Source organism: Hyperolius riggenbachi, chromosome 11 (assembly GCF_040937935.1).
Source record: "Hyperolius riggenbachi isolate aHypRig1 chromosome 11, aHypRig1.pri, whole genome shotgun sequence".
Lineage (NCBI taxonomy): Eukaryota > Metazoa > Chordata > Amphibia > Anura > Hyperoliidae > Hyperolius > Hyperolius riggenbachi.
The window spans coordinates 4,011,538-4,037,204 of NC_090656.1; the positions used below are offsets into that span (position 1 = coordinate 4,011,538).

General features: G+C 47.0%; 1 protein-coding gene across 2 annotated transcripts in view; it reads left to right on the forward strand.

The window, feature by feature from the left end:
- LOC137537583 (pancreatic secretory granule membrane major glycoprotein GP2-like) overlaps positions 1-17,581 on the forward strand; it is a 43,217-nt gene extending 25,636 nt beyond the window's left edge. For both annotated transcript variants that reach the window (XM_068259456.1, XM_068259457.1), the window contains exons 6-9: positions 783-1,025; positions 2,065-2,221; positions 15,440-15,545; positions 17,415-17,581. In XM_068259456.1, coding sequence (XP_068115557.1) covers positions 783-1,025; positions 2,065-2,221; positions 15,440-15,545; positions 17,415-17,560 — 652 coding nt within the window. In that variant the 3' untranslated portion in view covers positions 17,561-17,581. The remainder of the gene's footprint in view (positions 1-782; positions 1,026-2,064; positions 2,222-15,439; positions 15,546-17,414) is intronic.
- Positions 17,582-25,667: the final 8,086 nt, after the last annotated feature.

The window sequence follows — 25,667 nt, forward strand, 5'->3', positions numbered from 1 at the left end:
GGAGTTGCCTTGATGTCACTACTGTACTGTTTAGGCACCGTAGTTTTGCGCCTGCACAGTACAGATGCCAGTGTAACTCTGTGAACCGCACAGTAAGGTGCAGACCTGGCAAGGTGGGGGACCAGGAGCTGCGGCGAGGGCACAGGACTGCTTCCAGGGGCTGGAGGAAACGCCAGGTAAGTAGGTTGTTTTTTTTTTTTTTTTGTTTGTTTTTTTTTTATTCACCACTGACTTTCCCTTTTTTAAGGAAGCCACAGGTAAGTTTGGTACCTGAGACTCTTCTTGTCTCAGGTTCTCTTCAAAATGGTGTCTTGCTGCCTGTTGCAGCAACTTGTATTAGGTTTTGTTGATGAGATGCTAATTCTCAGTTGATGGAAGTTGCTGTGCTAATTTTTATGCAGCTTGCAAATGGACTTATCCATCCAAAAAAAATCGAATGCTGCAAATGTACATGCTACATCTAATTTGTAATTGCATACAAGCTTTAAGGCCCTTTTCCTCTAAATTGCAATCACCCTGTGATCACTTGTCTATTTCCATTTCCACTACAATTATTGCTGCGATCTGATCGTGGTCTGCAGTGTACAGTGAGATTCTGGTGACCTTGCGATTTCCAACGGGATAATAAAACCCTTGGGGAACCAGCTTCCATCTCTGAATCTCGTGGTAATTGCTATGGAATTTTCCCCCCTCTGCTCTTCTATACTTGGTATTTCATTTAGTATTCCTCTTGGATGCAGATGCCCTTGTCATGTGTCCTTAGTTGTCTTCTTCCCCCACAGGGTGGTGACCTTTGTGACAAAGGAAGGAGAGCTTAACGTCACCATGAGCCTTTACCCCACAGCAGACTTCCTGGACCCGTATGATCACCCTCCGGTCATACCAATCACAGACCGCCTCTACATCCAGCTGCAGATCCTGGGAGATGGTCTACAGGAATACTTCACCCTCAAACTGGAGGAGTGCTGGGCCACACCTGTAGCCAATCCCGGCAACCGGATCAGACACAAGATCATCTTTGATGGGTGAGACGAGGAGCTGTGGTGGCCAGCTGCAGAAGCTGCCCAGTGGGGTCTCCGATAGATGAACGAGTGTATGGAGTCATGGGGGGGGGGGGGGGTCGTTGTCCTCCAGGCTCTCCGTATAAACATTCTGTTTAGTCTATGGCTAGAAGGAAACAAGTCGTCTGTCTTGCCTTGATGGCCAATAATGAGTGGAGTATTATTGGAGCAATCGATGTGCTGGGGATTTGTCTGGTTTACGTGGGGCAAATCTGAGATTTTCCGCAACCAATGGAACCACAGGTCCATTCTGGCTATGTTGCATCCTGCTGACTAAGTGGGGCACAGTCAATAAACTGCACTGCAGGACTGATGACCTAATTGTGGTCAATAAGGAATCCTGTCCAGTCAACTGTCGTGTTTTTTTTGTTTTTTTGTTTTTTTTTACCATAAGATCCACCCCCCAAAAAAGGGAAAGATGTTAGTGCGTCTTATGGTCTGAATGTGGTGCTGCAAAACTGTGCAGGAATACTAATACCCCGGTCCATTCCTCCCGCAGTGTAGTGACAGTGGCAATGTCCTGCTATGCTCAGCTTTGCTCCCCTCCCCCCCATAACCATGTGCTGCAGAGGTCAGTGTTGCCCCCTCTGTCCTGGGAGGGGCGGCTCTGCTTGATATACACTGGCGGGCAGTCTTCTGTACTGTAGCTTGGGCTCCCTCGTTTGATGAGGTCATCCTTAAAGACAGTAGAGAAGAGTGCCTCTCCACTGTATAGCACGGTGCGTCTTATGGTCCAAAAAGTATTCCTCAGAGGACATTCTACAGAATACACTTTTACCATAAGTAATGACCCCCTCCCCCCCCCCCCCCCCACAATGGCCTAGCAGGAAGTCAAGCCAGTAACCTGATGGACTGCTCTGTAATGTATATTCTGTGCAATAGGCTCATCTTTGCAGGTTCAGTAATCTCTCCATGGTGGCCAATCTAGGTCCTAATGTCCATCATTTAATGAGCTGCTCTGTAATGTTATGCATGCTCTAGAATAATGGTGTCCTGTTTGCAGACTGGCTTATGACTCTACAGTGGAGATCCTGCAGTCTGAGGACCACTTGCTGAGCCGATTCTCTATGCAGATGTTCCGTTTTGTGAAATTCCCAGAGTTGTATGTGCATTGCCGGATCCGGGTGTGTCGAAGCAACACCAGCCACTCCTGCGAACAGGTGAGACATTACTGTACAGAGAAACATTACTGTATCTGGGGCCAGCAAAATTAGGGATGGTCGCTGGATTCCACGGAATTATAAATTCCATGATTCCAGCCAGAATTTGGTGGTTCCGATATGACGGAATGGCTATCGCTCAAACAGAATTCCACTGAATTTTACGGAATTCAAATTTACTACCTAACAAATTCTCCCTCCTCCCTTCCTCCTTCCTCCCTATTCCCTCCTCGTCTTCCAGGGAATTGTAGTATTTCAAAAGCCAGCTTGCATACCGTGGGTGGGAATTGAACCCAGGTCTCAGTGTGGTAGGTAACTCACTTTCAGCATGTAGTGTTGGTGGTATGATGGTTAGGATAGCAACCTACAGAGCGGTAGGCCTGGGTTCTATTCCCAGCCAATGTGAGTTGGCTTTCGACATGCTACAAATCCTTAGTTGCCCTCTGTTTTAAGAAGGCAAATCCCACCAAGTATACTCTGTACATCGCTGTGGAAGATGTCCCCGCTATATAATAGCAGCTATGAGAGGCTGGTGGTTGTGATCGAACTATGGGGTGACATGTTGGCAATGCAAAGTGCTCTTAGCCAGACAAAGGCTGCAGTTTGCTATAAGCCTTGAGTCAGCAACAAGTCCTTCCAGCCTTGAGTCTCTCCAGATAAGAATGGTTTACCGTGTCCCACATATCTGACTACCAGATGCCATTCTGTGGCCAGCTCTTATGGCTTCACACCATGTACAGGGGCATAGCAATTGGTGTCTCAGAGGTTGTGTGGGTACTGGTTAAGTGGTGGTTTGGTGCAGAAAATGGGTGCCATGTAGAGGCTGTGTGCAGGTGAGTACTGGGTGCATTGTCGGGCCTGGGTGCAGGTACTTGAGGTCATGTGAGTACTGGACGCCAGCTATGGGGGAAAGGGTGGATGTTAAAGTAGAGGGCAGTGTGGGTGGTGCAGGAAGGGGCAGTCATTGGGGGTGCTGGGGGAGGGAGAGGTCAGTTTAGGTGCTGGAGGTCACTATTGGTGCAGTGCTGCTGGGGCCCGGAAGGGTATTGCTGGGGGAGGGAAAGGTCAATGTGGGTGCTGGGGAGGCAGGATCACTGCAGTGCAATTTCTGGAAAGGGAGAGGTCAGTATTGGTCCTAGGTGGAGAGAGGTCACTATGGATGCTGGGGGAGTGGAGAGGTCACTGCTGTCAGACATTACCTTACCTGGTCCCACACAGCTCTAGTGGTGGTTGCACTAGGATTCCTGTATGGCACCTATTTACTCCAAATTGTCCCAGATGGAGAGGAGCTTCCTGTGGGTGGGGCTTCACACAGGAAGTGGTGGAGCTTATCACAGCTGGAGGCAGAGCTCAGTTTTTACAGCTGAAGGGGCACCCAGAGCCGCCCTTCCTCTGCATGTGCTGCTCCTTTTGTATGTCACTCATGGCACTTGCCTATGAAGAGGGAAGCCTCTGGATCCTGTGTCATCCTCAAGACCACCTCCACTGTCCAAGAACCTCTTGAAGTTCATGTTGGCGCTACCTGTTGTACACTAGTGAGGTTGCGCCTATGCAGTAGCCACTCGTGGCAGAGCGACTCCAGCTTACTGCCGCGCTCCTTGTACACATCGGGAGCACAGCCACGATAACATTCGATAAGCTCTTGTAGGACATGTTCCGGGGGTCCACGTGTGGCTCAGATTCATTCAATACAAAAAGAACTGGCTCATTGGTGAGCTGGTTATTATAGCTTAGAAAGCATCCTGTGTGGATGTGTAGCTGGCAGATCCTGGCTCTCCTCCCCACCTGGCTGCACCCACGGGTGCTGCTGGGTGCTAGGTGAGGTGACAGGTGGGGAGGACAGCGGGAGCCGGCACAATGTGTCTGCGGGACGCATTCTAAACTATAGTAGCGAATTGCCGGCCGTGGGAGATCTTCTTCAATCAAGGTAATTGAAGTTCGCAAGATTGGAGGATACTGGCCTCAATTCACGGAGCTTTATCAAACACTTTATCAAACGTTTGATTTACCTCATGGGTAAAATCTAATTTTGAATTCACTAAGGTGTTATAGATTGATTGATCATTTCATCGATAAAATATTTGATAAATCTATAACACCTTAGTGAATTCAAAATTAGATTTTACCCATGAGGAAAATTATCAAACGTTTGATAAAGTGTTTGATAAAGCTCTGTGAATTGAGGCCACTGTATTCGTTGGATCATTTACCGAGGATATTGATGTTGGAACTTTTTTCTTTTTTAAAGGTACAGGTAAGTATTTCTGGTTAATTAAGAATATTAAAATACTTTGCTCATGGTTGTATTTTTATTTTATTTAACACTTTGTGGAAATGGGTAAGGGGTACTTTGTACCCCCTATACTCATTTCTCCTGCGAGGAGGTGGGCAACTGGGGTCCCCTTAAAGGACTCCCGGATGCCACCATGAACCCCCCCGGAGTCATCGCCCCACCTCCTCCTGGGGCACCAGAGGTGGGGAAGAGCCCCTTGTCCATGGATTGGACAAGGGTTTGGGGGGGGGGGGGGGGGAAGAGGTGGAGTGGAAGGCTTGGCCACCCCTCTCCCCAGATTCCCCCATAACATGGACCATGCAGGCTGGTATAGCTTGGGGTGGGAAGCTCCAGTTGGCTGGGGCTCCACATTCTGGCTATCCCAGCCTGCATGGGGGACAAGGGGTTACAGAGGCTCGGGAAGGACCCCCTTTTTTTTTTTTTCCCCCGATTTCCCACTCAGAACATTCCCTAAAAAAGTGTGTATGTGTGTAAATCTAGTTTCCAGCTATCTTTTTAACATATCCTGCAAATTTGGTGTTGCTAGGATGTAAGGGGCCTTTGCTATTAACTGCTGGGAAATATTTCCCACGATCTGTCATTGACCAGCATTTAAATGTATCTGGTTTTTTTGAACTTTTAAATCTCTTTTCTCAAAGTATAAGGTTTTTTTGAGAATTTTTCCCCTTGCTCACTTTTCTTAACATTACCTGCAAATTAGGTGATTCTGGCATTTAAGGGGGCTCTGCAATTAACCCTTAATTTTTTTTTTTTTTTTTTTTTTTTTTCCTCAGAACGTTCACATGCTCAACTAATGAGTACATCACTTCATAGCTATGCTCCCGAGTTGAGCTGAACTTTCATCATAAGTTGGCATTTTTAAATACATAATTAACACCTTTTACTAGTATACATTCTGAAGCATACAGGAATACTTTTGCTCCCACTCAACCACACCCCTGTAGAATTCCATACATACTCCCATATATCCTTCATCCACTCTCCAGTCATACAGCCCTGAGCCCCCTCCCCACTTATCCTATTCGATAATCTCCAACCATGCTGCTCTCCACCTATCCTGGATTTTACTATCGGTGCCCTCGTCTTCCTCCCACCCTTCTAATTCCAGGAACCGTCCCATTTCAGTGATCCACTCCCCTAGAGCCGGGACACTTGGGCTCTTCCAGTTACAAGCTATTAATTTTTTAGCCACAGTTGCAGCTGGTAGCACCCAACTACCTTTGTCGACGGATCCAAAAATGGTCTCTGATTCTGTGAATTTACCACTATTGCTATGCTTTCTGCCGCAGAAAGACTCTATAGCTGACCAAAATTTCTGTATCATAGGACAGGTCCACCACATATGTTTCAGATCGCCCATATTGCTGTGGCATCTCCAACATAAATCCTCTTGGTTTGCTCCCATCTTTGCTTTCCGAGCCGGGGAGATATACCATCTTGCTACCAATTTGTAGTTAATCAACTGATACCCAGGGTTGTGTGTTAACCAGATGTTTTGAAATATTCTGACCCAGTCCAGGGAAGGTGGAGGGTCTAACTCCTTTGCCCATTTACTACAGAAAGGAGGGAGAGGTGAGTCCAAATGCTGGCTTAGAAATGTATATAAGTGGGATATAGATTTTTCCTTCTTTGTAGCATTAGAAAAACACTTTTCGAAGAAGTTTTGTTGTTTTCTGATCTTACCCCCGACTTTATCGAGAAAGCTTAATAATTGGGAGTCTTTAAAATATTATTCTTTCTTTTTGCCTATCTCTAGATCCCATATATTTGAATCAGTAATTTCGGATAGCGTTATTGTCGGGATGAACAAGGAGTCCCTAAACCAACAATTCAGTCCAGGTTTAAAATCCGGATTATTTCCCAAAGTCGTCAGAGGTGGGATTTCTTTTTTGTAGTCCCGTTCTAATAATTCCAGGAAGGACTGCAGAGTGGGGGTTAAAAGAGGGTGTGATGTTCCTTGTACAACCTTCCTGACCGTTTTGGGATGCCATGATTCTATCAGAGTAAAGTCTATAATTTCCCTCTCATATCTGGACCAGAATTTTTGGTGAGAAGCTATCCTAATGTCCAAAAGCCTATCTAATTGTATACTATTATAATAATATTGCACATTAGGAACCCCCATACCACCCATATCCTTGGAGCGACAAATCGTTCAAAATGCTATTCTATGTTTGTTCTTTCGCCAGATAAAATCCCCAAAAACTCTGTCCCACTTTGCGAACCAGGATTTAGGGACTGCTATCGGGAGGTTCTGCATAACAAAATTAATTTTGGGAAGAACTTTCATTTTTATGAAGTTAATTCTGCCGATGGCGTTCAGGGGAGATCTTTCCATTGCATTTAGGAGATGTATACCTTCATTCTGGATAGCTACATAATTTTCTTTAAAAAGGTCATTGCTATTTTTACAGATATTAATCCCTAGATATTTAATTTTCTGATCTGTGTAGTTAAAATTGTACTTATTTTTAATCTCTTCTAATAAACCCTGGTCACAACCCAGGTTTAACAAAATTGACTTCTCATTATTTATCTTGAAATTTGAGACCTTACAAAAATCCTCTAGAACTTTATAAACCTTATCTAGTGAAAGTTTGGGGTTGCTTAGGGTTAGCAGTAAATCGTCCGCGTAAGCTAGAATCTTATTTTCGTAATCCCCCACTTTCCAACCCAGTACCTCCGTATCCTTCTGTATAAACGAGATCAAAACCTCCATACACAGATTAAACAATAGAGGAGAGAGGGGACAGCCCTGTCTGACTCCATTATTTATTGTAAAAGGCTTTGACAATAGCCCGTTAATCTTAACCCTGGCTTCTTGATTTTGATATAATCCCTTAATTCTGTCTAACAATTTCCCCGAAACCATACGACCTCAGTGCTGCATAAAAGGCCTAGCTATTCAGTCGAATGCCTTTTCGGCATCGATTGCTAACATAACTGCTTGGTCTTTATTACATTTAGCTTTAAATTGAAAATTAATTGCTGCAAAGATATTATCTCGCATATAATGGCCTTTTCTAAAGCCGGCCTGTTCTTTACCTAATATGTTGTCCAATATTTTTTCTATTCTTAGTGTAAGTATTTTCGCATAAATCTTCACGTCAGTGTTTATCACTGAGATCGGCCTATAACTTGAGCAGCTTTCTACATTTTTCCCCTCCTTTGGGATTACTGTAATTGTCGCTAAATTTCCGGTACGTGAAAAGGGTTCTCTACCATTATATTCATTCATCACTTTACATAGCCATGGAATTATTTTATCGTCAAAATCCCTATAAAAGTCAGCACCGAAGCCGTCTGGGCCTGGGCTTTTTTGGCTTTGCATAGTATGGATTACTTCTTTGATTTCTTTTTCGGTAATTGGGGCCTCAAGTTCCTCTTTTTCCTCCATCCCCAACTGAGGTAACTTCAATAAACGAAAATAACTTGCCAATTGATCCGGGGTCGTATTCATACTTAGATTAAACAAGTCTCCGTAATAATTGGCAAAAACATTTCCTATACTGCTACCATCAAAGCACATATCGCCTTTACTGTCGCGAATTTTCTCTATATAATTGCGTTTCTTCTTTTTTTCTGTTAAACTTGCCATAACTTTCCCCGGTTTGTTAATACTAATCACGTAATTTTTTTTCAGCCGCTTGAACTGATTGCGACACTGGGAGTTTAACAAGGCATTCAACTCTTGTCTGATACAGACAAGCTTTATGAAATTCGCTTCTATGGGAGAAGATTTATGAACTTTTTCAGCTTCACCCAGGGCTATCATCAAATTTTCCAGTTTCTGTTTTTTTTCCAATTTAACTCTGCCCACCTGTGCCATTAGAGCACCCCTCATTACACATTTAAAGCATTCCCATAGGGTACGAGAGGACGTGACGGAGTTTTCATTCTCTTTAAAATAGAGGTCATTTTGATCCTCTATCGTCTTTTTAACCCCGGGTTCTTTTAATAGAAGCCCATTTAAACTCCAATTAAATTCTTTCCTAAGTCTATCGTTCCATTTAATCGTAATGATAACCGGGGCATGATCGGAATAGGTGATACAGCCAATCTTCACATCAATTATGTCGAGTAGATATTCCTGTTCTACTAGGAAAAAATCCAGCCTAGAGTAGGTGTTATGCACCGGGGAATAAAAAGTGAAATCCAGCGTATCTTGATTGTAAATTCTCCATACATCGACCAATTTCGTATACCTAAATTTGTCCATTAGCCTCTTTATTTGTTTCTTTCCAATACTAGATTTTTTTTTTTTGGAAGAGTCTTTTTCCGGATCTAATACTATATTAAAGTCACCTCCTATTACTAATCTACCTTTTTTTTAACTCCCAAACCGTATCTAGGTGTTTTCTAATAAATTGGCATTGTCCTTTATTAGGAGCGTAAATATTTACTAACGTAGTTAACTGATTATCCAATTTACCTACTACCATTAGAAATCTTGCCTCCTCATCCCTTTTTATTGATTCAATCTCGAAATTTATTTTGGAGGATAGCACGATTGCTACCCCTCTCGATTTGCCCGCAGTTCTAGAGTTAAGAATCCATTGATTATATTTTTTATAATATTTTCCTGGATTAAAGCCTCCCCTGAAATGGGTCTCTTGAAGAAAAGCTATATCAATATTATTATTGCTAAGTTCGCTTAAAATCCTGCCTCTTTTGATACCAGAATTTGCACCTTTAACATTGATTGTTTCAATTCTTATACAATTCATCTACCTTTATTATAATCATTACAAAAAACATGCACCCCCCTACAGTGAGAACCTACGCCATACCGGGCGGGAGTTACGGTTAGGGTCCAGGGCTTTACATACAAACTAACCTCTCTATATTCTACAATACATTCATATCTACCATTCCTACCCAACATCCGTTTGTCCCCTATTTTCCCCCTTTTGATCCTTTGTTTACAATTCCACCCGATCGCTGTGGCTGCGATCCGTTAGTGAAATAAGTCCCTTAGACTCCCTCAACCAGACTGAACTCTCAGTTGATTAGGTAAATCCTGCCTTAGGAATTGGGTCCTCCACCTCCCCCTCCCCCGCCTCCCATCCGTCTATCTCCACCTCCGGCAAATTGAAGTTGGCCAGGAGTGGCGCAATCGGGTCTCCATCCTTTAACACAAATGATCTGCTGGCTATAGTTACTGTCAGTGATAGAGGAAAACCCCATCGATAAATTCCTCCCTTTTTTTTTTAACACTAGCAAGTATAGGTTTCAGCATCCTTCGTCTCAAAATTGTTCTTCTCGATAAATCGTTATAGAGCTCAATCTTGTGGCCTTTAAAGTTGAGGTCACCAATTTCCTTTGCCTTCCTCAGAATACCTTCCTTTTGGCTGAAGGAATGTACATTACACAGCACATCTATCACATTACCCTTATCAGAGGCTCTAGCTTTGCCGACTTTATGAACTCGATCCAACTCTATTGTATCTGTGGCATTTTCTCCCAGCAGGTCTTTAAAAATCTGTACTGCTGTAGGCAATAGTTTCCTGTTCCCCAAATCCACCGGGAGGCCTCGAATTTTTATATTATTTCTCCGGCTCCTATCTCTCCAATTAACCCTTAAAGTCGTTGGGTTTTGACTCACAAATTCGTGATCACGCCTGAATTTTCCCCTGATCCGGATTCGAGTCTATTTGAACCGGTCAAATCCAAATTTGACCTGAATTCGAATGTACTCTTAATTGAATTTGGGTAATTTCGAGCATCGCTGGTCATTGATGTCAGGTGATACGCCCTATCTTGTTACCGCCTCTCAGATCTCGCTGCTGAGGACTAGTGAAGCGGTGCAGGTGCACATGTGTGAGATCCTATCCTGTTACCGCTTCTCAGATCTGGCTGCTGAGGACTGTAGTGAAGCAATGCAGGCGCATGTGTGAGATCCTATCCTGTTACCGCTTCTCAGATCTGGCTGCTGAGGACTGTAGTGAAGCGGTGCAGGCGCACGTGTGAGATCCTATCCTGTTTCAGCTTCTCAGATCTGGCTGCTGAGGACTGTAGTGAAGCGGTGCAGGCGCACATGTGTGAGATCCTATCCTGTTACCGCCTCTCAGATCTCGCTGCTGAGGACTGTAGTGAAGCAGCGCAGGCGCACATGTGAGACCCTATCCTGTTACCGCCTCTCAGATCTGGCTGCTGAGGACTGTAGTGAAGCGGTACAGTTGCACATGTGTGAGATCCTATCCTGTTACCGCCTCTCAGATCTCGCTGCTGAGGACTGTAGTGAAGCGGCGCAGGCGCACATGTGCGAGATCTGAGAGGCAGAGAAGGAGGTAAATGGGATACAAGGGCGGGGCCAGAATGGTGAAAGAGGTGTCTTTTATGGGCACAGCGCAATCTATTCTTCCATACCGCTCTGATAAACGGAGAGCTGACCAATCCAACCAGTCAATCGCCTGTATACTATTAGATATTTGGTACCACATACAGTACAGCACCAGTATCTGCTCATACATGGCACCAGTACATAACTTTTTCAAATTTTTAATTTGGTGTGCTGGAAGATGGATATTTTTATGCGGCGAGTATATCCCAAACTCTATACTTTGACTGGAAAAGTTGGTGAGTCGTCTAATACGCCGGAATTATGGTATCGCATTTTTGTTTGTTTTTGTCTCAGCTACTCTTTAAATGCCCAATTGCAGAACTTTTCCTGTGAATGTCGGCTTTTCCTGCAGGCTTGGCTCTAAACTGAAACCTTTTTGTATTCTTGCTTCTGCAACCGACTCATTTTGGTTCAGGAATTGCTTTCGAGGTGTTGCTGTCCTTCCTCTTTACTATTTTGGGACATCCTCCTTTGATTTGTGTGCTTTTGTTTTTTGTTTTTCCTTTTTGGGTGTAACCAGATCATGGAGAGGGCAGAACAACTGAATCTGCAGCGTGTCTCTGAACACACCAAGGTCATGCAGTGTGTATGTGAAGTGGCCACTGCGTGATGGGTCTCTCGGGCTATATCTGGTGGCTTATTCAGCAGTGGGGAGACTTCCTTGTTTTGAAGAGGAACTGTGGTGACAAAATAACATTTTATTAATTTACAACTGTAGTCAGTGTTTGCCCATCGTAGAATCTTTCCGTGCCCCGATCTACATTGTGAAATTTGTGGTGACCTCTAGTCCTGTCAGGTGCAGCTCTGCAGGCTGTTTGGTCAGAGTTCTGAAGCCAGTACAAAATATACCTGTCTCCCAGAATGCTTTGGGAGGACAATTCAACATAGCTAAGCAGCCTAGCTAAGCGTCACTGCGAGGGAGGTGTTACATAGAGAGGGTTTCTGATACTGAAAACATGAAAATTACTGTAAAAGTGAGTATCCTGAATAATTGACTGCATTCTAGGTCACTCCAGGGTTCCTCTACTGCATTCTGTCACTACAGGACCTCTTTACTGCATTCTGCTATGTCACTACAGGGCCTCTTTACTGCATTCTGCTATGTCACTACGGGGCCTCTTTACTGCATTTTGCTATGTCACTACAGGGCCTCTTTACTGCATTCTGCTATGTCACTACAGGGCCTCTTTACTGCATTCTGCTATGTCACTACAGGGCCTCTTTACTGCATTATTCTTTGTCACTACAGGGCCTCTTTACTGCATTATTCTATGTCACTACATGGCCTCTTTACTGCATTCTGCTATGTCACTACAGGGCCTCTTTACTGCATTCCGCTATGTCACTACAGGTCCTCTTCACTGCATTCTGCTATATGCCACTACAGGGCCTCTTTACTGCATTCTGCTATATGTCACTACAGGGCCTCTTTACTGCATTCTGCTATATGTCACTACAGGGCCTCTTTACTGCATTCTGCTATATGTCACTACAGGGCCTCTTTACTGCATTCTGCTATATGTCACTACAGGGCCTCTTTACTGCATTCTGCTATATGTCACTACAGGGCCTCTTTACTGCATTCTGCTATATGTCACTACAGGGCCTCTTTACTGCATTCTGCTATGTCACTACAGGGCCTCTTTACTGCATCCTGCTATGTCACTACAGGTCCTCTTCACTGCATTCTGCTATATGTCACTACAGGTCCTCTTTACTGCATTCTGCTGTCATTTTTTTCATGTAATGAGCTAGCCTGCACAATCTGTTGGCACTCGTATTATATGGAAGTGGTAAAACTGGCCAACAAATATTAGATGTTTGTAGGCAGCTTAACATTTCTGCTCTAGTATACTTGTATCTTAAAAAGGTCATTAGAGGGAAGCCTCTGGACACTGCATATGATGCCCCCTGCGGTCAGAGCCAAGACCCTTATCTTTGCGGCCGCCCCCCCCCCCCCTCTCCTGTGTACAACAGTGTAAACCCACTGGCCCTGCACAGTATGGCCATCTTCATTGTAGCATGGAGGGCTCTGCCTGAGTGGCCCCTGTGCTGCTGCAGAGGCGTGGGGTGTATTGTGCGGAGCGGGTATGGCCATCTGCAACCAGGGCAGTTTCTAGGCTAAATTGCACCTAGGCTGAGGGTGTAAAAATTGCACTCCCTAACCCCCCACCCTCATGGACTCGGGAACCCTTACTCTTTAGGGACAGTCACACAGCCACAGGTCACAAGTAGACCTGCCTACTTACTAGTGACCAGCCGCTGATCCAGGAGGGAGCAGAGACCAAGAAAACACATAGGAGAGCCCAGAAAGCTGACTCCTTCATGGGCACCACCCACTGACAGCCTGCAGTACCGCTACAGGACATCAGGTGTCATCACGCAGTGGTGACAGCCTGCAGTACCACTACAGGACACCAGGTGTCATCACATGGTGGTGACAGCCTGCAGTACCGCTACAGGACATCAGGTGTCATCACGCGCTGGTGACAGCCTGCAGTACCGCTACAGGACATCAGGTGTCATCACGCAGAGGTGACAGCCTGCAGTACCACTACAGGACACCAGGTGTCATCACGCGGTGGTGACAGCCTGCAGTACCGCTACAGGACATCAGGTGTCATCACGCAGAGGTGACAGCCTGCAGTACCACTACAGGACACCAGGTGTCATCACGCGGTGGTAACAGCCTGCAGTACCGCTACAGGACATCAGCTGTCATCACGCAGAGGTGACAGCCTGCAGTACCGCTACAGGATATCAGCTGTCATCACGCAGAGGTGACAGCCTGCAGTACCGCTACAGGACATCAGACGCAGGCAGCCCAGGAGGAGTCGGAAGGAGATCGCGCTGGTAATCTTCTTCCTCCTTCCATTTGGCTGCACCGCGCATCACCAGCTCCCTAGCGGTTATGTCCTTCTGCCTGAGCCCCCCTTCTAATTGCCGGTCTGCGCCCAGGGTGGTCGCCCTGCCCAAGAAACGGCCCTGTCTGCAACCTTTGTCAGATTGTTCGGAGGGGCGTTTGGATGGTCCGGAGGTTTCCCTGGTCCTCCGAGGCATGTGGTTTTCTCCCCAGGCTTTGATCTGGGTTGTGCTGATCCTGCATTCCTCCCTCACAACACTATTTTGCCTTTTTTTTTTTTTTTTTATTATTAGAGTATGTTTTTAAGAGTTTGAAATGAGCTGGGAATTAAATACTTGCCTATAGAGATGGTCCTGACAGTTCCTGCCGCATGCGTGTTCGTGTCAGCGGGTGAACACATGGCTTATTCGACCTGCCCCATGTCGTCGTGGAGCCAAAATTTGACTTCTCACTTCAGTCAGCAGCCAATCAGCTAGAAGTTGCTCCTGGACCACACCCACTATAAAAATCTCAGCCATTTTAGTCTGCCTGTGCTGTATGAAGCAGGGAGAGAGCTGTGCTGCTGATGGGGATAGCAGCAGTAGTTTAGTACTCTGATCCACACAACAGACCTGTGACCGTCCTCCTCACCCAATAGCTCTTAAAAGGGCTGGTTTATGGTTTTTCTTGGTATTGCTGTGCTGTGTCCACTGTGCAGAGCACTTCAGGAGACAGGTGTACAGCGCTGCTGGTGCAACTTTACCTCAAAGCGGAACTGTCACAAAAATCTTTAACACATACAAAGTGCGTTTCTTCAGTAAAATGAGGCATAAATTACTTTTCTCCTATGTTGCTGTCACTTACAGGTAGTAGAAATCTGACATTACTGACAGGTTTTGGGTTAGTCAATCTCTTCATGGGGGATTCTCAGTATGGCTTTTATTCTTTGTATGTATCTTTTTCAGGGAGTGTCTTTATAAAGATGCTGGTCAGCCTCCCTGCTCATGGTACACTTTGGCATTTGGACGAAAAGTAATAAAGAAAGCCCTGTGAACACCCATGAGGAGACAGGCTAGTCCAAAACCTGCTTGATATCTACTACCTACTGTAAGCGGAGAAAAAGAAAATCGAGGCACTGTGATAGCAAAAATGAAGTACCTTTAATCCACGGTGTAACACAGCGGGGTACACAGTGGGGGTGAGGGGATGCCTCCCCTCACCCCCACTGTGTACCCTGCTGTCTGTTACACCGTGGATTAAAGGTACTTCATTTTTGCTATCACAGTGCCTCGATTTTCTTTTTCTCCGCATGCAATGTATGTTTCTGAGAGCACGTTTTAGCATACTGTACAGGATCCAGTGCACCCAATGTTCCTTGCCCACATCTAGTGCCAGTCTCCTCCTCTTCATATTACCTACTATAAGCGACAGGAACATAGGAGAAAAGTCAATTATGGCTCATTTTACTCTGGAAGAATTGTACTTCATTGTATATGTTCACATATATTTTACATTTTAAGATTTTCACCACAAAGGTCCTTTACATAGTCCTTTGTAATAGAATTCCCCCCCCCCCCCTCCTCTAATCCTGGTAAGTAGTTCTGGTTAAGGTAATTCTTCCATATGGGTCTATTCCTAGAGTATTCAGCTGAACCAAAACACCATTTTCTATACATGTGATTTTAGACATCCTATAGCAACCAGTGTCTTTCCCTAGAACATTACATTCTTTCCTTGCAGCCGAGAGCCACACGGGACCTGAGCGATCCCTACAGGAAGATTGTGTCGTTCGGCCCTGTCCGGCTGATCAAGCGTTCCGTGTCCAGCATTGGCAGTCCAGAGTCAGGTAAGGACACTCCCTGGATGTTTGGACTGGTAGATACAGTGAAAAATGGCGCACGGACCGGTGCTACTCATATTTCACAGAGAACGCCATTTATAGTTTAAGTTATTCCATATCAAACCTTCTTTCAAACACTGTTTTTCGTTTTGTCACTTCATATTAAGCCGGTAAATTGAGAGCAAGTGTTTTAACCACTAGATGGTGCTATTAACATTGCCATACTGAGGACTTAAAGAGACACTGAAGCGGAAAAAAATTATATGATTTGTATGTGTAGTACAGCTAAGAAATAAAACATTAAGATCAGATACATCAGTCTAATTGTTTCCAGTACAGGAAGAGTTAAACTCCAGTTGTTATCTCTATGCAAACAAGCCATTAACTCTCTGACTAATGCTGGGACTACACGTTTCGTTTTTGCCTTCGTTTTAGCCTTCGTTTCGATTGTGCCTTTTGTCCTTTTCGATCCCGAAATCGATCGTACGGTTAATATCACCACCCACGGTTTCGGGTTTTTTTCGATTCTAATGGTTTCGTTTTCCCAATGATCGAAGGCTGCAAAGAAACGAAACGTAGTACAGGGACGGACGGCATAAACGAATATATAATCGATCTGAACAGCCATCAAGCCTACCAATGGCTCGATTAGATGGATAGAGAGATAATATCAAACATGTTCGATCACTAGTCGTTCGTTTTTTTGGGGGTCTATTAATCGAAACTATAATGAGATTATGACTATTTTCACATACGTTTTCAACACTCGATTCGTTTACCGAACGAATCGAAGGCTAAAACGAAGGCAAAAACGAAACTTGTATTCCCAGCATTAGACTTAGTCGTGTAGAGGGCTGTTATCTGACTTTTATTATCTCAACTGGTTTCTTTTTCTCTGCTAGAGGAGAGGTCATTAGTTCACAGACTGCTCTGAAAGACTCATTTTGAATGCTGAGTGTTGTGTAATGTGCACATATTAGAGTGATGCAATGTTAGAAAAAACACTATATACCTGAAAAAGTATGAGATTATTTTCTTTGCTGCTAATCTTCTAGTAATTATTCATAGTACACAACCAATTCACTATATCATATATTTTTTTTCGCTTCAGTGTCTCTTTAAAGAGAAACTCCAGTGTAAAAAAGTACTTCATTTTTACAATATTTATGTATAAATTATTGAGTCAGTGTTTGCCCATTGTAAAAGCTTTACATTCTGACATTTATCACATGGTAGCATTTTTACTGCTGGCAGGTGATGTTACTGGAAGTAGCTGCTGCTTGCTTTTTTGGCAGTGCAAAACAGCTGTAAACAGCTATTTCATTCTCGTTTTCAAGAATAAATGCATTGTATTTATACTTTTCCAGGTCAGAGTTCCCTTCCTGACTTGCATCAGGGAGTGAATTACAAAACCGCTCTGGAAAAGCGTTTAGAAAGCGCTTTTACCAGAAACTGTGCCCACAGACGCAAAACACCTGCATTTAAGTTTTAATTTTAGGTTTGAATGAGGCCTAATTTTTCCTGAAGAAAAAATACTTGGATCATTTAGGTGTGTTGAGTAGTAATTGTTGTTGGCAAATTAATGGGGCAGCGCTAATGTGTGAAAATTGCTCTCGTCCTGAAGTGTTAAAACTAATATGGCAGCCTCCATATTCCCCTCGCTTCAGTTGTCCTTTAAGTCACACACCTACCACCAGTGAAGTCAGACCAGGAATAAAGCAGCGATTTGTTGTTGGAGCACAGTTATAGGTTATAAGGGCAGGACATGGTTCTTGGTGGTAGTAGGAGCTCCCAGTTGTTTAGCGGAGGATATTGAATAAATTAGGCTTTTTGGTTTTCGGTGGTCTCACACTTTTTTTTTATTTCTTATTTCAGGTCTGACTGTTATCATCCTCCCAGCATCCTTTGCAGCTGCTCTCATCTTTCTTCTCCTGGGATTGGTCAGTATTGCCAAGATTGTGAATAAAAGAGCCAAACAGAACCACATCTCTGCAGTATGTCCTCACCATCTCAGACTGTAAATAAAAGGATGATTTAAGTTATGTCTTGTCATTCGTGTCCTCTGTATCTGGGTGTCACAGGAGCCCTGGTGGCTGACCGCAATTGGCCTTCTAAACGGTGCCAGCGCACAGATCGTGCGAACTCTGGTCGCAGTCAATGCGCAGGAACCGTTAAGAATTAGCCGCAGACAAACCAGAAGGGAGCCTGTGAGATACAGGTAATTACAACTTCACACACTGGTTCAGGGTAAACTGCTACCACCGCGGTTACCATGGGACCGAGGAGCCCACTGACTGACTAGTCCTGTGAATAAAACGGTTAAACACACGGTATTCTGTCTAGCCAACAACAAACAGTAGCGTATCCGGGATCAGTTCTGTGTGTGCTGATTAGCAGGGTAGCAGACAGTGAATGACTTGGATAAAGTCGTTTATTCACAGCAATATAAAAAAATTAATATATACAATTATTAAAATCAACAATTAAAACAGTAATAGCCAGTATGAAATAAAGGGAGAAAATACTTATGGTTTGTGGAAATATGTCCTTTTGTGGGAAAATCATAAAGTTCAAGCAAAACAGTTTCCAGTTCTTAAAGCTCTTGGTTTCAATCAAAGTTCAGCAGAATTCTTTGTTCCAGGTTACAGAAGGTGGCCAATCAAGATGGCCGCTAGCACATGTGTCCTTTGTTTCAGATGGGTCGGCAAAATGGCCGCCAGCCCTATGTCCTCTGGCTGGCCGCAGGATGTTCTCGGATGGAATGGGAGGACTCGCAGCCCACCTGCTGGCCAGGTGCTTTTGATGCAGCTGGTTTGGGGGTGTGGCAATGCCGGCCCCTCTGAGTCACCAACCAATGCCAGTCCATTCCCTCAGATTTTAGGGCTAAACTTATGAAATGCTGTAACTCCTGAACCATACACGTTATATTTAGGGGGGTACCAGCTTCATACTTGGTGGAAAATACAGATTAATATGATATCCGACATGGCTAGTGCAGCAGATCAGGGTCCTGGGTAGATTCATACCTGGGTTGTAGGGGCCCTGGGCCCCTCTCCTGGTATCAAGAGATCCAGCATGACCCTACGGATCAAATGATGCCGCTCTCATAACCACCCTATTGTATTCTGTAAATGGGCAAAAGATTATATAGTACATTCATTTCTTCCTGCTAAGGCTGGAGCCAGGCTGACTGGAGTAAAGCTGTCTGCTTCTTGGGATCTCCCTCTATGAAAGGCCCTGTTGGCTCCTGTTGGCTCCTTCAATTCACATCTGAATGTGAGATCAGCTTAGAGTTTACACCTCTGGCTTAATCAGCAGTCACAGGGCCAGTCTTCCTGCCAGCTGCTAACGGGGAAAAAAACTGCCTATTTTAAAAACCAGGAATGTCAGTCTCTAAATCGCTGGCCTGACTACACTCACGGGCAATCGGCGCAATAAATCGATTGCGTTCTCGTTTCTCACGGCTGTTCCATGACACCTCCCCTTCCTGACGCTGTGTAGGGGGTTGTCAGCAAGACATCCGCCGTAGCAGCCATTGGCACTGTTGGGTCTAGTTCCCCCTGACACCAGGACAGCCCATCAGCGTTCCGGTGTCGGCCAACCTGGCTGACGGGTCTCGGGTTGCCGGTGCGGCGGGAAAGCCTATTGGAGCCTGTGGCTCGGTTTCCCTGGACCGGTCGCGGTCTGCTACCCTCAGGGTTGACCCGACATAGACCGTTCTGGACAGGGCGTTTGCGCCACTGCAGTCGGACGTGGTGTCTGCCGGGACTGCTGACAACGGGCAGTGGGTTGGTTAGGTCAACAGCCAGCCCACGCAGGGTTCCCCTGCTAAGTGGCTGTGGACCTAAGGGCCCATTCACACCTGAGCGGGAATCGCACGATTCCCGCTCACGGCAAACCGCTAGCGGTTCTGCAAGAACCGCTACACAATGTAGCGAGTGGCAGTGTTCTCACTGCCGTGGTTGCGGTTAGCGATAACTAACTGCAACCGCGCTGCATGCAGCGGTTTGGCGACGAGCGTTCCGCGATTTGCGATTGTGATAAGCGTGCATAGCACGCTAATCGCGATCGCTCCAAACCCGCCGCAGTGTCCAGTGATTTTTCCTCGCTAATCGCGGGAAAATCAATCCCACAGAACGCCGGCGGTAATCGCCGGCGTTCTGTGGTTTTAAGTGTGAACGGGCCCTAAGGGAACCCCACGGGAATCCCTGGACCTTCCTGGCTCCTGACAGACGGCACATGCCCTGCAGTAGTTCGCTACATCCCTGTTCATCCGTGGCCAATAAAACTGGTTCCGAATACCGGCAAGTGTCTTGCGGACACCCGAGTGCCCGTCAGAGGATTACCATGTGCGGATTTCAGCACATGTCCCCTGAACGCACTCGGGACCACAAGCCATTTGGTATTCGCGTGGGATCTACCTGTAGGGGGCTGTACAGACTCGCTGTACAGTCTCCCACCTTCCCAGTACACCTTGAAAGCGGCCCCGTCTGCGAGGGGCTCAGCGGCTTGCTGCCTGAGCACCTCCAGGCTTAGGTCACTTTGTAGTGCGGCTGAGAATACGGCGCTGTCAGTTTCAGCCAACTGGCTCATGTCACACGAGGCCAGCGGCTGAAAGGTCTCATCCCTGCGGTCAGAGGGGGAGAAGGCCGGAACCCCCTCCACCTGTTCTGAGCTCGGGTTCTGAGCAGTGCAGCTGCGCGGTACTGCTAGCACAGGTACACTGTTAGAATGGCACAGACGGACATTACTCAAATCATTGCATGCAGTAATGACATTGACAGGTATAGACATTTTTTCATTAGACAAGTTGTACAGTAAACTCAGGTACAGTTACAGCATCACAACAGTCTGTACATCAAACTCAGGTGCCTTTGAAGCAGGCACTGTTGAACCGGGTACCCTTGAACTGGGCACATTCAACCCACCTCCCCCTGGTGCTCCCCAAGTGTATAAAGTACCAGGTGGTGGGTGGAGAGTCCGTCTCCTTCCGTGCGCGACAAGGCGGTCGTGGCAGGTTCATAGTAGGACACAAGCTTGCCCAAATCAGTCCCCAGCAACACAGGGACTGGGAGATCCTTCATAACCCCAACAACCCTTTCTTGGATGCCAACCCCCAATTAGTGTTGGGCGAACAGTGTTCGCCACTGTTCGGGTTCTGCAGAACATCACCCTGTTCGGGTGATGTTCGAGTTCGGCCGAACACCTGACGGTGCTCGGCCAAACCGTTCGGCCATATGGCCGAACTAAGAGCGCATGGCCGAACGTTCCCCGAACGTTCGGCTAGCGCTGTGATTGGCCGAACGGGTCACGTGGTTCGGACCCGAACGCGCTCTGATTGGCCGAACTGTCACGTGGTTCGGGTAAATAAATACCCGAACCACGTCATATCTCCGCCATTTGTCTGTGGGTTTAGCTTTGGGTAGGCAGGCAGGGTAGTTCGCGCTCCAGCCACGCTAGCCAGGGTCCCCCCCAGTCATTGTGTGTCGCTGCTGGGAATAGTAGTACACCGCTCGCTCAGCATTCTGTTTACTGCCACTCTGTGTACCTCGCTCAGCCACACTATATAGCATTCTGTTTACTGCCACTCTGTGTCTGCTGGGAATAGTAGTACACCGCTTGCACAGCCACACTATATAGCATTCTGTTTACTGCCACTCTGTGTACCTCGCTCAGCCACACTATATAGCATTCTGTTTACTGCCACTCTGTGTCTGCTGGGAATAGTGGTACACCGCTCGCTCAGCCACACTATATAGCATTCTGTTCACTGTTCTGTGTCTGCTTGGAATAGTGGTACACCGCTCGTTCAGCCACACTATATAGCATTCTGTGTACTGTTCTGTGTCTGCTGGGAACAGTAGTACACCGCTCGTTCAGCCACACTATATAGCATTCTGTGTACTGTTCTGTGTCTGCTGGGAACAGTAGTACACCGCTCGCTCAGCCACACTATATAGCATTCTGTTCACTGTTCTGTGTCTGCTGGGAATAGTGGTACACCGCTCGCTCAGCCACACTATATAGCATTCTGTTCACTGTTCTGTGTCTGCTGGGAATAGTGGTACACCGCTCGCTCAGCCACACTATATAGCATTCTGTTTACTGCCACTCTGTGTACCTCGCTCAGCCACACTATATAGCATTGCGTACTCTGCCAGTCAGTGTGTATATTGCTGGGATCAGTAATACTCCACTCACCGTCAACCACTATATGAGCTCAACATGAGTTCCCCAGAGACCTCCGCTGTGAGCAGCACTCCCAACAACAGCAACAGCCAACGCCCCACGCAAGCTATAACATCCACCCCAGCAGCCAGTGGTCAGCAGCAGCCCTCCCCGGAGGAGAACGTTGTGTCCATCAGTCCGTCGCCAGAGCGATTAATGAGGGCTGCCATTGAGGAGATGATGGGGCCTGATGTGGAGGAGGAGGTCTGGCTCAGGCCAGCATCCCAAGTTAATGTTGAGGACGATGAGGGGTCTGTGTCTGGGGATGTTGGGGTGGCAGAGGTGGTGGGTGGGTCAGACTCAGGAGAAGAGTTGTATGATGAGGATGATGATCGGGACCATCTGTATGTGCCTCAGAGTCCGACCCCGGAAAACATGTTGTATCGTGTGTTTAGGTACTAAAATCTGCGTTCCCTCCCAGTAGTGTTGGGCGAACAGTGTTTGCCACTGTTCGGGTTCTGCAGAACATCACCCTGTTCGGGGTGACTATATAGCAGACTATATAGCATTGTGTTTAATGCCACTCTGTGTACACGGCTCAGCCACACTATATAGCATTGTGTTTACTTCCACTCTGTGTCTGCTGGGAACAGTAGTACACCGCTCACCCGCCACTGTATAGCATTGTGCTCTGTGTCACTGCTGACAATAGTGGTACACCGCTCACCCACCACTGTATAGCATTTCTGTACTGCCACTGTACTGCTGCCAGTCAGCGTGTACTTTAAGGATAAGTGAAATGAGGAAGAAATCCGGTGAAAGAGGGAGGGGCAAGGGAAGAGGTGTTTCCCCTGACGGTTCACGTACAGGCCACAGGGGAGCACCCAAGAAAACCCACTCAATACTGCCCATGTTGTCCAGGACAACAACCCTCACAGATCCAAAAGAACAGGACCAGATAATTACTTGGATGACCTCTCAAGCGTCCAGCAGTGGGTTAAGCAGCACCAGCACATCACGCACGAGGTCCGAGTCCTCAGCCAGTTAAAGTCTGGGCTTTCTTTGAAGACTGCACTGAGGATGTTACCATGGCGATTTGCAAGGTGTGCAAGACCCGCCTGAGCAGGGGGAAAAGTATTAACAACCTCTCCACCACCAGCATGAGCCGCCACATTCTATCCAAACATCCCACTCTGTGGGCAAACGCGGCAGGACAGGGTACCACCAGCAACACTGCCTCCCTTGGGTTCACCAGACTCACCACCAGACCCGCCTCAGCAGCAGCAGTAGCCCAGCCATTGCGTGGTTCACAACATTCACAAACATCAGACGATGCTGACACTGTCACTTTCCGGACTAGTGCTCTTGAGGTCTCCCAGTGTTCATCAAACACAACAACCAACAGCCCTTCGGTGTGCAGCGCTACGGTTGAGTTGTCTGTTTCTGAGATGTTTGAGCACAAGAGGAAATTGCCAGCAAATGACCCCCGGGCCGTGGCAGTAACAGCCAGCCAGCATAGCCAAGCTTCTGGCCTGCGAAATGCTGCCATATCGAGTGGTGGAGACAAACAGCTTCAAGGGCATGATGTCAGTGGCCATCCCACGTTACGTGGTTCCCAGCCGCTACCACTTTGCGCGCTCTGCAGTGCCTGAGTTGCATGAGCACGTGGTCAGCTAAATAACCCGAAGCTTGAAGAATGCCGTTGCCTGCAAGGTTCACCTCACCACTGACACCTGGACGAGTGCGTTCGGCCAGGGTCGATACATCTCCCTTACCGCGCACTGGGTGAACCTTGTGGAGCCTGGCAGCGATTCCTCACCTGCTACGGCGCGGGTGTTGCCCACGCCGCAAACAGCTGGATAACAACAGCAGCACCTACCTCTCTGACTCCTTCTCCTCCAACGCATCTCAAAGCTGTACCTCATCCGGAAATGCTAACCCAGCACCAGCAGCAGTAGGATCGTGGAAGCAGTGCAGCACAGCTGTTGGCATGCGTCAGCAAGCGTTGCTGAAGCTGATCTGCCTTGGGGATAAGCAGCACACAGGGGAGGAAATTTGGAGGGGAATAAAGGAACAGACGGATTTGTGGCTGGCACCGCTGGACCTGAAACCGGGCATGAAGCTAGACACCTGGCACGAACTGGCAATGTACGCAATAGAGGTGCTGGCTTGCCCGGCAGCCAGCGTTATGTCGGAACGCTGTTTCAGTGCTGCCGGAGGCATCATCACAGATCGGCGTATCCGCCTCTCCACAGAAAATGCAGACCGTCTGACTCAAATTAAAATGAATCAATCCTGGATTGGAAACGACTACGCAACACTCCTGGACCCCAACCAAGTAACATGACCGATGAACATCTGGGATGGTTTAGCGTTTCCGGTCCCTGTTTATTGAACCTCTCATCTGTATTACATTTATGACTGCATGGCGGCAAAAAGCATTGCTGCTATATCCGCACGCTTTTTGTCCTCATGCAAGGCCTGGGTTGTTGTGTCTCACAAAGCGTGGCCTTCTCCTCCTGCGCCTCCTCCTGTTCCATCACGTGTGCTGCTGCTGCTGCTGCTGCTGGGTTAGCGTTGCCGCGTGGTCCCTGTTTATTGAACCTCTTATCTTTATTACATTTATGACTACATGGCGGTACAAAGCATGCTATCCGCACGCTTTTTGTCCTCATGCAAGGCCTGGGTTGTTGTGTCTCACAAAGCGTGGCCTTCTCCTCCTGCGCCTCCTCCTGTTCCATCACGTGTGCTGCTGCTGGGTTAGCGTTGCCGCGTGGTCCCTGTTTATTGAACCACTTATCTTTATTACATTTATGACTGCATGGTGGTACAAAGCATGCTATCCGCACGCTTCTTGTCCTCATGCAAGGCCTGGGTTGTTGTGTCTCAAAGCGTGGCCTTCTCCTCCTGCGCCACCCTCCTCCTGTTCCATCACGTGTGCTGCTGCTGGGTTAGCATTACCGGTCCCTTTTCCTGGAACCTCTTATATGTATTACATTTATGACTGCATGCCGACAAAAAGCATGTTACCTGTGCAAAGAAAACAGACATTTCCCGCATTTAAAAGACAGTTTTCCCTTTGAAACTTTAAAATCGATTTTCTCAAAAACTATAAGCTCTTTTTGCTAAATTTTTTTTTCCTCTTGTACCCACTCCCAAGGTGCACATACCCTGTAAATTTGGGGTATGTAGCATATAAGGAGGCTTTACAAAGCACAAAAGTTCGGGTCCCCATTGACTTCCATTATGTTCGGAGTTCGGGTCGAACACCCGAACATCGCGGCCATGTTCGGCCTGTTCGGCCCGAACCCGAACATCTAGATGTTCGCCCAACACTACCCCCAATCCATCTTCACCCTCGCGTGGGCTATGTGAAAAAGGGTGCCCTCTAATCCAGTAAGGGCAAGGGATCGGCTGGAGCTGATGCTCTCCTTTGGCACAAGGTGTGAGTGAACTAACGTGATGTCAGCTCCGGTGTCTCGAATTCCGTTGACAACTTTGCCGTTCACTCTAACAAGTTGCTGCTGGTCGGTTCGGTCGCGGATTTCCTTTCCGCGGGCAAACAGGACGAAATCTGATGATCCAGGCTGTGGTTCGCTGGCGGGTTGCCTCTGCTGTGGGTGAGGTACAGGTGATGCAGATGATCCAGGTGCTGGTGGTGTCTGTCTCCGCTCCGGACAGTCGAATTTCATGTGTCCGGGCTGGCGGCAGTAGTGACAGGTGACCTCCAGGCGCTGCAGCCCTGGGTGCAGAAGCTGTGCTGGGTGGCCTCTGTGGCTGACGGCTCACAGGGGCAGGAGAGTCTGCCGAGGTATTGGGCTGACCTCCTCTCCAGCTGGATGGGACAGTTCTGCGGGTATCAGCCACCCGGGTAGTTGCAAAAGTCTCAGCAAGGTCTGCAGCGACAGTGGCTGAAGCCGGCCTGCGTTCTAGCACAAACTGGCGTACATCAGCAGGGCA